Source organism: Arachis ipaensis, chromosome B9, assembly GCF_059453495.1.
Source record: "Arachis ipaensis isolate K30076 ecotype BB chromosome B9, ASM5945349v1, whole genome shotgun sequence".
NCBI lineage: Eukaryota > Viridiplantae > Streptophyta > Magnoliopsida > Fabales > Fabaceae > Arachis > Arachis ipaensis.
In genome coordinates, this window is record NC_142444.1 from 150,357,538 (window position 1) to 150,368,827 (window position 11,290).

Consider the following 11,290-nt stretch of genomic DNA (forward strand, 5'->3'; position numbering starts at 1 on the left):
AAAATATAATAATGATAATAATAATTTATTATTAGTAATGCTCTCATATAATAATAATAATAATAATAATAATAATAATAATAATAATAATAATATATTATTATTATTATTATTATTATTATTATTATTATTATTATTATTATTATTATTATTATTATTATTATTATTCTGACCATCTGTGAGAGAAAAAAAACGATTAACTCTATATCAATAAAATTTTAGATTGTAAAAATTTTTTGTTTTATTTTTTATATTTTTTCCGTTGTATATATTATATAATATATAATATATAATATAATTAAGAATGTAAAAATTCTTATATTCTAATCAGAAAAATTTTAATATAATAATCAAAGAATGACTTCTTAAGTTAATAAATAATTTATTATTTGTTTGTGTAAATTTTTTTTATATAAATTAATAATAATGTTGACAAGTGTTTAAATATTTTTTGAAGAATATTATAAAAAAGTTTAGTTAAAATTATTGATGGGATTAATTTTTTATATTTTAATTATTAAATACATAAAAGAGTTTATTATTATATTTTATTAATAAATAATATTCGTAGAGTACTTTTTAACTCATTTCTAATAATAATGCATGAACTTTTAGTATTCTCCTGCTATTCTGATTTCAGAGCTAAAAAAAGATTGTTATTATTCGAATTGAAGACATTAAAAAAAATTTCTATCTAAAAAGAAATTAAAATATAATAATAATAATAATAATAATAATAATAATAATAATAATAAATTTAAAATTTAGTCACTTTTATATATATTGTTTGTGTAAAAATTTTTTATATAAATTAATAATAATGTTGACAAGTGTTTAAATATTTTTTTAAGAATATTATAAAAAAGTTTAGTTAAAATTATTGATGAGATGAAGTTTTTATATTTTAATTATTAAATATATAAAAGAATTTATTATCACATTTTATTAACAAATAATATTCGTAGAGTACTTTTTTAACTTATTTCTTATAATAATGTATGAATTTTTAGTATTTTTTTACTACTCTGATCTCATAGTGATATAAGAATAAAGAAAAGGTTGTTATTATCCGAATTAAAGATTAAAAAAAAGGTTCTATCTAAAAAGAAATTAAGGCTTTAAACAAACACTATGTATGGCAAACATTTAATTTAGTTACGTCAATGGATTATCTTCTTGGGAAAAAGTGGCCTGGCACTGAACAATTTTTGGGAGTTACACAAGCATATAAAAATATATGTGCTTGTAATTGTACGGGGCATTACATGATTTTCTGGATTTCTTAATATTATTATATATTTTAAGGAGTTTAGTGAATAAATATCTTAAAAATATTGTTAAACACAAAATAAAAGAAATTAAAATTATAATATATATATATATATATATATATATATATATATATATATACAAAAATTTCACTTTTGATTTCTTGTAGCATTTATAAGCAAACCAGATTTTAATTTTGATCTATGAAAACTTTCATATATGTTTCCTGTTGTTTGCAAAATATATATCTTAGTAATACGTTAGTAAAGCTTTTTGTATGACAATAATATACCTAGCATCACCGTAACATCGAGATTCATATAATTAAATCGTTTTAATAAGTAGGGATTTTTCATGAACCTTTAATTTTAATCTAAAAATTTATTTGTTAAATTAATCATTAAACTTTTTGAAATAATGTTTATGACACATAGATTTTCAAATATAAGCATAAAACACCTATGAATTGAAAGTTTTAAAGATAACGCATATATAGTGATGATGAGAAGAAGAAAACGATATAACTAATAAGTTATGTATATTTTGGTCCCTTAGAAGAAAAACTTAACTTTAATGCTAAGGATGAAGAATTAAATATGAGAATAAAGCAAGGTTTAATTAAGATTTTATTCAAGAATAACATGATGACAATTCTTTAGAACGTGACTCAAAAAGCAAAAAGAAATGTGAGAATATATACGAGCACCTACAAAAATTAATTTGAAATGAAAGGTGACCAATGCGGCCATGAAGTCATGTTCCTACAAACTAGCCAAGAGAAGAAGAACAGTAAGAGTTCATTGTGGTAGGACATTCATTCCAAGGTTCAAGTCACTATCACAACCCATATATATATATGGGTTGAGAGAGAGAGAGAGAGAGAGAGAGAGAGAGAGAGAGAGAGAGAGAGAGAGAGAGAGAGAGAGAGAGAGAGAGAGAGAGAGAGAGAGAATGTATGTGTCCTCGTTCTATCTAATTGATGAATTCTCATCAATAATCATCATGTTTATATTATCATATATACATTTATAAGCTTTAGATGTAACATGTTATAAACTTTATAACTACATCTAACAATCATTTAAGCTTGGATGGCGCCATCGTACAAATTATAGAAATAATATTTGTGTATATAATTTATTATATTTTTATATGATATAAAAGATGAATTTTTTTCTCGTTTTTCATTATATCACTTTTAATATTAAAATTAAAAAATAGTAAAAAGTGTAAAAAATAGTACATATATATAACCTTTCTTATTTTTTATTGATTTATTATCGGTTACTTTTCTAGTCTTTTAATAACACCTAAATTTAATGATGAAAAATAAATTAGGTTAAGTTTTTTTTATTCTATATAAAAGTTATAGTTACTTAAATATTTTCTTTATCAGATTAAGCTTTTGTAATTAATAGTTTCATGACACACTATTCTCATGGAAAAAAAAACGAAAATTAATTTATTTACTAGAGGTTTGATATAGTCTGAACCTAATTTAATAAATATCCCAGGAATAAAAGAGCAAAAGAATACTATATCCAAAAATATCCCTTACCTTCGTTGGTGGTAAGAAATAAGAAATTGATGAGTGATCAAAGCAACGGTGGCAATAGGCTACAGTATCTGCCTACCACATGCCACTCTCCCTTTTCAACCTCTATTAATACTATTTAAAGATTCTGATCTCTCTCTCTCTCTACTCTACTCTCTACTTCTAATTATTATTGCTCTACTGCTCCACTCCTTCATCTATATCCTTTGCATCTCAGTTCACTTTAATTGGCTCTAACTTGCGATACAGTTTCCTTCGGTGATAAAGTATAAACAAGTGTACCCAATAGTATTTCTCACAATTACACCTAGCTTAGCTACCTACTTTATACATACCAAATTAAATTAAAATAATTCTTACCATTTGCAGATCAATGTTGGAGTACTGCTCAAGTTATTACTTATTATTATTTACACGCAGTTATGTGCCCTCCATTATAATTAATAAAAATAATAATAATAATAATAATGAATGGAACCTAAACTTTTGTTACTCGTTATTTTACATAATGAACCATTTCTGGGGACAGATGACAACAGCACACCAAAATGTTGACACGTAACCATTCCCCATTTGGTTGTTCCACGTTGACGTGGCACACCCATGGGGTCCACCCTCCTCACCTCCTCCATAAATACCCCCTTCTTCTTCCGTCTTCCTTCTTCCACTCACTAATTCATTCACTATCAACTAACAACACTTGTTTCTTTTTAGTTTCCATCTCTCCCTCAAAAACATACAATAACAATGTCTACAACAACACAAAGGGCAGCGTTTGGTGGCGTAGAAACTCCAAATGGAGACTCACCCAAACAACCCCCTCGAGAATCCCGTGACATCCCTCCTTTAATGTCCCCTTCTTACCCAATCACTCTCAAGGTATTATTATTACTAATACTAATTAATCACAATGTTTATTCATTTAATTAATTAACCACTAACAAGTCATAACTAGTCATAACATCGTTGACCCCATACTATTATGCTTTAACTATGTGTTCATGCAAATAATTAACGCAGTTCATGGACGTGGGGTACCGGATAAAGATAGAGAACAAGCAAGCTAAAGGAAGGTGCATTAAGAAACTTTTCGCAACTGATCGCGAGTCACCAACACCGTCCGATCCAACAAGATCAACGGTGCTGCAAGAAAGAACAATTCTAAACGGAGTAACAGGGATAGCGTACCCGGGAGAGATCCTAGCCATCCTTGGTCCATCAGGAAGCGGCAAATCAACGCTCCTAAACGCGCTTGCAGGGAGACTCCATGGTCACGGCCTCACCGGAACAATTCTCGCAAACTCATCCAAGCTCACCAAACCGATTCTCCGCCGAACCGGATTCGTTACGCAGGACGACGTGCTCTACCCGCACCTCACCGTCCGGGAAACCCTAGTCTTCTGCTCCATGCTCCGCCTCCCTCGTTCGCTGCCGCGTGAGGCGAAGATTGCGGCGGCGGAGTCGGCGATTGCGGAGCTTGGACTAGGCAAGTGCGAGGACACCATAATCGGGAACAGCTTCATCCGCGGTGTCTCCGGCGGGGAGAGGAAGCGCGTGAGCATTGCGCATGAGATGCTTGTGGATCCGAGCCTGCTGCTGCTGGACGAGCCGACGTCGGGGCTGGACTCCACGTCGGCGCACCGCCTCATTTCGGTGCTCGGTTCGCTAGCGAAGAAGGGGAAGACGGTGGTTACGTCGGTGCACCAACCGTCGAGCCGCGTGTTCCAGATGTTCGATAAGGTTCTCGTGCTCTCCGAAGGGAATTGCCTCTATTTCGGTAAAGGATGCGACGCCATGCGGTACTTTGAGTCCGTTGGTTTTGTGCCATCTTTTCCGATGAACCCCGCCGATTTCCTTCTCGATCTCGCTAACGGTACGTCAACTTTCTCTTCGTTTATTTTTATTTTTATTTTTTTCATTTTCTGTTATCACAACGGTAACTCAGCTTGATGTTATTCTGTTGTAACAAACTTTTGGTGGCAGTTAAGACTTAATTTCTATAATATTTATGATAAGTCATTTTTATCTTTTATAAATTCATTCTTAAAATAACTAAGGTGAAATTGAGAAAGTAATATTATATTATTCTTTTTGTCTACAAATGATGGTAGTTTTGACACAATGGAGGAAAAGAGTATGACAAGGATACAGTGATTACAAACTTTTTTGGCAGTTAAAGTAAAGTTTGCACTGTCAAAATTGCTATTTGTTGGTGATAAGTTGGTTAATTATTGATGTTAATTAAGTAAGATTAATTAGGTTAGGAAGGGAATATTTGACTAAATAGACTTGGTGTTTAGTTATGAAGAATTTTTTTTGTAGACGGGGGTAATGAAAAGAATGTGGATTTACCGAATTATTAGTGTTATGGTGTGTTGTAGATGTGACATTTTGATTGTGATTTTGTTGGGAGAATAGTATCTAAGAATATATATATATATATATAAGCATGGTGGATTGGTGGGTGAGTTTTTGGTTCAATGAATTAATAATGGGACGTCATTAATAAGGAGCATCAAGTTTAGGCAACATGCTGTGACAAACATCATGCTACTATTTTGTTGATACACTTTGCTGGCTACGAATTCAGCATCCCATATGATGAAACTAGGTTATTGTACTATTACTACTACACCCTTTGTCTGTTTAATTTAACTGTAGTTCATGAAGTCTTTCAGGGCAATGGGGTTGCCCTCACCTATATTGCCATAGTGGTGTGATGATGATTATTGTTGTGCGTAAAGAATTTTATTTATTTACATACTTTATAAATATATGTAGCGTATGAGTGAGAGGAGAGAAAGATAAAGGAAGCGTCTCAGCTTTGAGTGGAACAAATCGATTAGATACGTAATGGGTTTTGATTTTCTGTTGGCCTGGGAATGCTTTAATTAATTTTATTTAAACAAATCCCTTGATGCTTACCACGTGTCCTCTTTTTTCGGAAGTGTTTAATTTGTTATTGCCTCTATCATTTCCTTCTTTTCCTTGCTTCTTATATATCCAGTTGGTTTTTCTTTTTCTGGGGCCAACCACTGATGTGACTCTGACTCCTTTATACTCCTTGATTTTCCCCTTTCCCTTATTTTGTTTCTTCACAGTTCACACTGTTTCATCTTGGCCAAACCTAAAGCATAGAGCCACTGCCTCCTCAACCGAGGCATGTGTTTTTTCCCCTCTAATTCAAGCCCACAATTACCAAATAAATATTTTGGACTTAAGCTGGATTCTGGAAGTATCAATAAAATAGTTGATTGTACTAGAGCATTATTTAATATTTATACATATGTATAGTATTGGAGTTGATTTTAATTTTCATTCTTAGAGAATAATCCAAGACTAAGCTTGTTAATTATAAGACTATTTTTTGGGAGACACAGGGATTTTTTCGATCCCTGTCAGGTGAGGTTAGGTGCCAATGTCATATATATGTGGGGTCCGGAAATATTCCCAAAACTAGAAGGTAAATAATAGAGATACATATATCATACGAAGGAGGAGTTATTATATATAGAGACATGGACCCTTATATTAAAGAGCTATCAACCATATCCTTTTCAACAGGAATTGAACAACTTAATCTACTATCTTTTATTTTGCAAAGGATAACATAATAACATCAGAATCAATTACGCTTTTGTTGTGGTGTCTAAAATTGGCATTTCAATTAACTTGCTTTTGTTGTAGGATAAGTAATAACTTGTCTTTCGAGCATATACCAACCGAGAAAACACTTTAAAGTAACCTCTTGATGCTGATATTGGCATGTAACCTTTGTGACGTGTATATATATAAACCACTCTCTGTTTATTCTAACATATGGTATTATACTTATTTTATTACGAATATTCAGTTATGTATTTCTCCCACTTTTTAATTTAGTGTCAAATGTGTTTTAGATTTTACATTCTCTTCAAAAATAAAAAAGAAGTGGTGTTACATAGCAAAGTATGCTAGTTGTTATTACACTGAAAAGGATGCAAGAGTTTTAACAGAAACACACTATGAACAATTTACAACCTGATGTAATCAGATTAGAGTAATTATAATTGCAAATGTCCTCCATGTGGACCAAGGTTATTTATGGTCAAAAGAGAAGAACGTGACATATTTCATAAAGTTGGAAATGCTTAAGTAGTGGGCTGAGACTTAAGTTGTAGATAAGTGGTCTTTGTATTTAAGTTAGTGTTGGACCAATAGTATTGCTTCTTTTAGACTAGACTGGTGGCTGATGTCACCGAGCATAGTCTAGAATTAATTTAATCCGTGAAATAACTGCTAAGGTAAGTAGTGCTCTTTGACTAGGTATTTTAATCTTATATATAGGTGGCACTAGACGATTATGAAGGATATATGTGCCTCTCTAAACCTTTTTTCATTGATCCTTGGGGCCATGATTATAATGTGGATATTGAGGTGGAGGAGGTGATGACGACACTCATAGCGTGAGAAACCATCAATCTTGTAAAAGAGAGGAAGAAGGAAAAAAAAAAAAAAGAATTAGCAAAGAGGACACCCAGGGAAAAATAAAGTGGCACACTGAATCACTGTCTGCCCTTAAATTAAATGCTGATAAAATCATATATCATAGCATTTATACCTAATTTTAGTTAGCTGTATAAAAGAGGTTTATAGTAATGATGGGGTTGAGTCATAATCAACATATCTTATCTTTTCTAATAGAATTACAATAATATTAAGTATATATCTCTTTCCTTAGAGAGTCATATCCCTTACTAATAGAATATACATGTTATTATTCTGCTAAAAAACAATAATTATTTGGGTTTGTGGCACTGCATCTAAAGCCGTTTTCCTAGAAAAATAGTGTTTTTGATCAATACAAGCTAGAACATGGTCTTGGGGGTGTTCCTTATTCATCTTTACACATATGGGAAAAAGCTTGACCTTCACTTCTTTGACAATGATCTGGCCAATCGTGCATATGGTTCCCCTTTTCAGTTTTCTTATTCATTTTGTTTTCTTAATTTCTCTCCTTTTCCTCTCTACCTTTTTTAAGTATCTCTCTATTCTTAGGATCTGTTAAAGAGCTACACGTGTTGGGTCTGATTTACAAGATTAAAAACATTTTGTCCCACAAAAGTGAACTTTGATGGCTGAAAGGTTGAATAAAAATAAAATTGAATAGATTTATGTTGATCAAACATATGAAAGTGGGAGCTGGTGGCCCTATCAACAGTGCCAGCACCATATTAGTGGAGACTCACCATAACACTAGCACATAAGTCAGCTTTTACAAGTTCCACTATCCTACTTAACCATGTTTATGCCTCTTAATCTGACTCCTTTGGATTAATCAATTGCGTGTTTAATTAATTTAATTAAGCACATACTTTGATTTACTTTATGATCCTCTTTATCTTGTCCTATACTTTCTTCTGCTTCAGTATCTTTAAGTAAATAGATTTGATCATTTTTAAATGCTAGATTTTATAATACACGGTCCCATATGGCCATTGCCATGGCGAATGGCCATGATGCTACAGCCATAGTTTCCTATAGTTTATTCCAGAGTATATTATTGGTTTTCAGATAAGGTCTCTCATAGAAAATAAGTTTCTATCTGATCTCTCTTGTATATGGTTGATCTGATATGCTTTCTCTTTCTGTTGTGGTCCCTTATTCTTTTATCCAAAGATGAAATCTGAATTGGCTATACTTGCCAACTGAAAGCGAAATAAAGCATAACTAAGAATTATGAAGCCCTCTTGCTTTTCAGATATTATTATGGGATCTTTTGAAACACCTAGAAATTGTTGGATTACCAAGTTTATTTAGATATTAAATACAAGTACAATAACAAATTAACAATAACAATAAGAGGATGCACCTTTTATTAATGAAACTTGGCTTTGAATTCTGCAGGTGTTAGCCATGTTGATGGTGTAAGTGAAAGAGATAAGCCAAACATAAGGCAGAACCTAATTCATTCATACAACACAGCACTAGCTCCAAAGGTAAAAGCTTTATGCATGGACACTCCCAACATTGTTAATCCTACAAAGAACACACACCCAATGGGAAGAAGCAGATATAGTGACAGGGTTAGCTTCTTAGATTGGTTCAACCAATTCAGCACACTCTTCCAAAGAAGCCTCAAAGAGAGAAAGCATGAATCTTTCAACACTCTGAGAGTGTTCCAAGTCATTGCAGCTGCACTATTAGCAGGCCTAATGTGGTGGCACTCTGACTACAGAAATGTTCAGGACAGGCTTGGCCTACTCTTCTTCATTTCAATCTTCTGGGGTGTATTCCCATCCTTCAACTCTGTTTTCGCCTTCCCCCAAGAGCGCGCCATCTTCATGAAAGAAAGGGCCTCTGGAATGTACACATTGTCATCCTACTTCATGTCTCGAATCGTTGGCGATCTTCCAATGGAGCTTATCCTGCCCACAATTTTCCTCATTGTGACATATTGGATGGGAGGCCTAAAGCCTGATCTGGTGGCATTTCTATTGACATGGTTGGTCATCCTTGGATATGTCCTTGTCTCGCAGGGTCTTGGACTCGCCTTAGGCGCCGCGATAATGGATGCCAAACAAGCTTCAACTGTTGCAGCAGTGACAATGCTAGCATTTGTGCTAACAGGTGGATACTATGTCCATAAGGTTCCAGCATGTATGGCTTGGATCAAATACATATCCACAACTTTTTACTGTTATAGGCTTCTGACTAGGATTCAGTATGGTGATGGAAGGAAAATCTCATACATGTTGGGTTGCAATCATGGTGGTGGAGACAGGGCTAATTGCAAGTTTCTTGAAGAGGATGTGATGGGCCAAATTGGCACTGTGGGAAGCATTGGTGTCTTGTTTCTCATGTTTGTAGGGTACAGATTATTGGCCTACCTTGCATTGAGGCGCATCAAGATTTAGGAAGAAGAATCTACAATTATTGAAATTCTCTCATGAAGAATTGCATAGTGTTTTTCTCTCTTTCTTTTTTTTCCTAAGGAAAATTAAACTAAAACCTTTTTAATTAATTAATTAATTAATTAATTAATTAAAAGTTACAAAGATGATCATGTTTTGAAGAGAAAAGGATGGATCAATTGGTTGGATAGTAGTGCAATGCAACAGCCACAAAGTTTACATTAGGCTAGCTATTCACTAACTAGTTGATTCGAACAAGTGTAATTGAATTGATGAAAATGATGACATAATCTAAGCTGTAAAGTTAGAGAAATTAGCAAATCGAATTATTGATTGAGGCAAAGAAACAAGAGTCATTTGTATATTTTGGATTTCAAGTTGATCTCTTATGTTTCATTTGTGTACTAAGAATGAATATTCAAGGAAGAGGGAAAAAAAAGGAATTTCTTCCGTATGGAATTTTGTTTACGTGGATAAAAAAGCATTGCGGAAAGGGAGTTTAATCTCTCACGTTACAAACACTCTAAGATACTGTTAAAGTGCTACTCATATATAAAATCTATTCAATTTAACTAATCTAACTTGAATCTTGTCCTACTGTAAAACTTGAACAGAAAATCTTAGGAACAAGCCCCGAATCTCTTTAATCATGAATTTAGGCTCGCTAAGCCGACTTTCTCTCTTTCTTTTTTCTTTCTTTTTGGTCTACTCTAAATAGCATCTCAAAATTATAACTTTGACGCCAATTCTAGGATTTTGTTGACATTGCTTAATTCTAGTGACATTTTATAGTAGACTGTTGACATTGCTTAATTCGAGGGACCATCAATTCTATTTGTTTAAAGTTATTATTTGCTTTGTTAATGAGTTATAATTCAAATGTTATAGTTTTTTTATGCTCATCTAAGAAGTTACAAATTCGAGTCTCCTTATTTTTGATAAAAAAAAAAATTATTATTTGCTTTGATATTTTCTTCTTTTGGTTTTTAATTGTTTGCCGTGCATTTATAATCGATGTGAGGCATGTTGAATTTACTCTTTATTGATAAAGTATTGTGATTATAAAACTCTTTTGTTTATTTAGCAATTTTTTAAAATATTTTATATTTATGGGTTTTTCCAAAGCAATAAGTGTTTGGGGGTTGGGGTGAGTAGTTATTACTTATTACCCTTTAGTTTTTTGTTTTTTATTCATTATTTTGGCTTTTGATAATATACCATTGATGTCGTCCTAAAAAAGTTTGGTTATCACAACTTACAACTTGACGTGCTTTTCTTCATCAGATTTGCTACTTTACTACATCAGATTTAGTTACGAACTTGAATTTGGAGAAATTATTACTTTACTGATATTAGACTAAAAGTGATAGTTGACTTGAACATATCCAAAATGTAATACTATATTGTGTATATTTGTTGATCTGAAAATGAAATTAAAGATGAGATTGAAATATTTTTGTGGTGTGTTCTCTGCAATTTTCTTTTTCTAATTTTTGTGATTAGGTTTGATGCATTATTAGGTTTTCTTGAAATGCAAAGTGTGCTGTTAGCATTCATGAGTATCTGAATTTTG

At 32.3% G+C, this 11,290-nt stretch overlaps 1 protein-coding gene across 1 annotated transcript; it reads left to right on the plus strand.

Annotated features, from left to right (window-relative positions):
• Positions 1-3,485: 3,485 nt before the first annotated feature.
• On the plus strand, positions 3,486-10,081 carry ABCG25 (ATP-binding cassette family G25). The gene is made up of 3 exons (XM_016320666.3): positions 3,486-3,703; positions 3,845-4,697; positions 8,711-10,081. The coding sequence occupies exons 1-3, from the start codon at positions 3,572-3,574 to the stop codon at positions 9,718-9,720; spliced, it is 1,995 nt and encodes a 664-aa protein (XP_016176152.1). The 5' UTR covers positions 3,486-3,571; the 3' UTR covers positions 9,721-10,081.
• Positions 10,082-11,290: the final 1,209 nt, after the last annotated feature.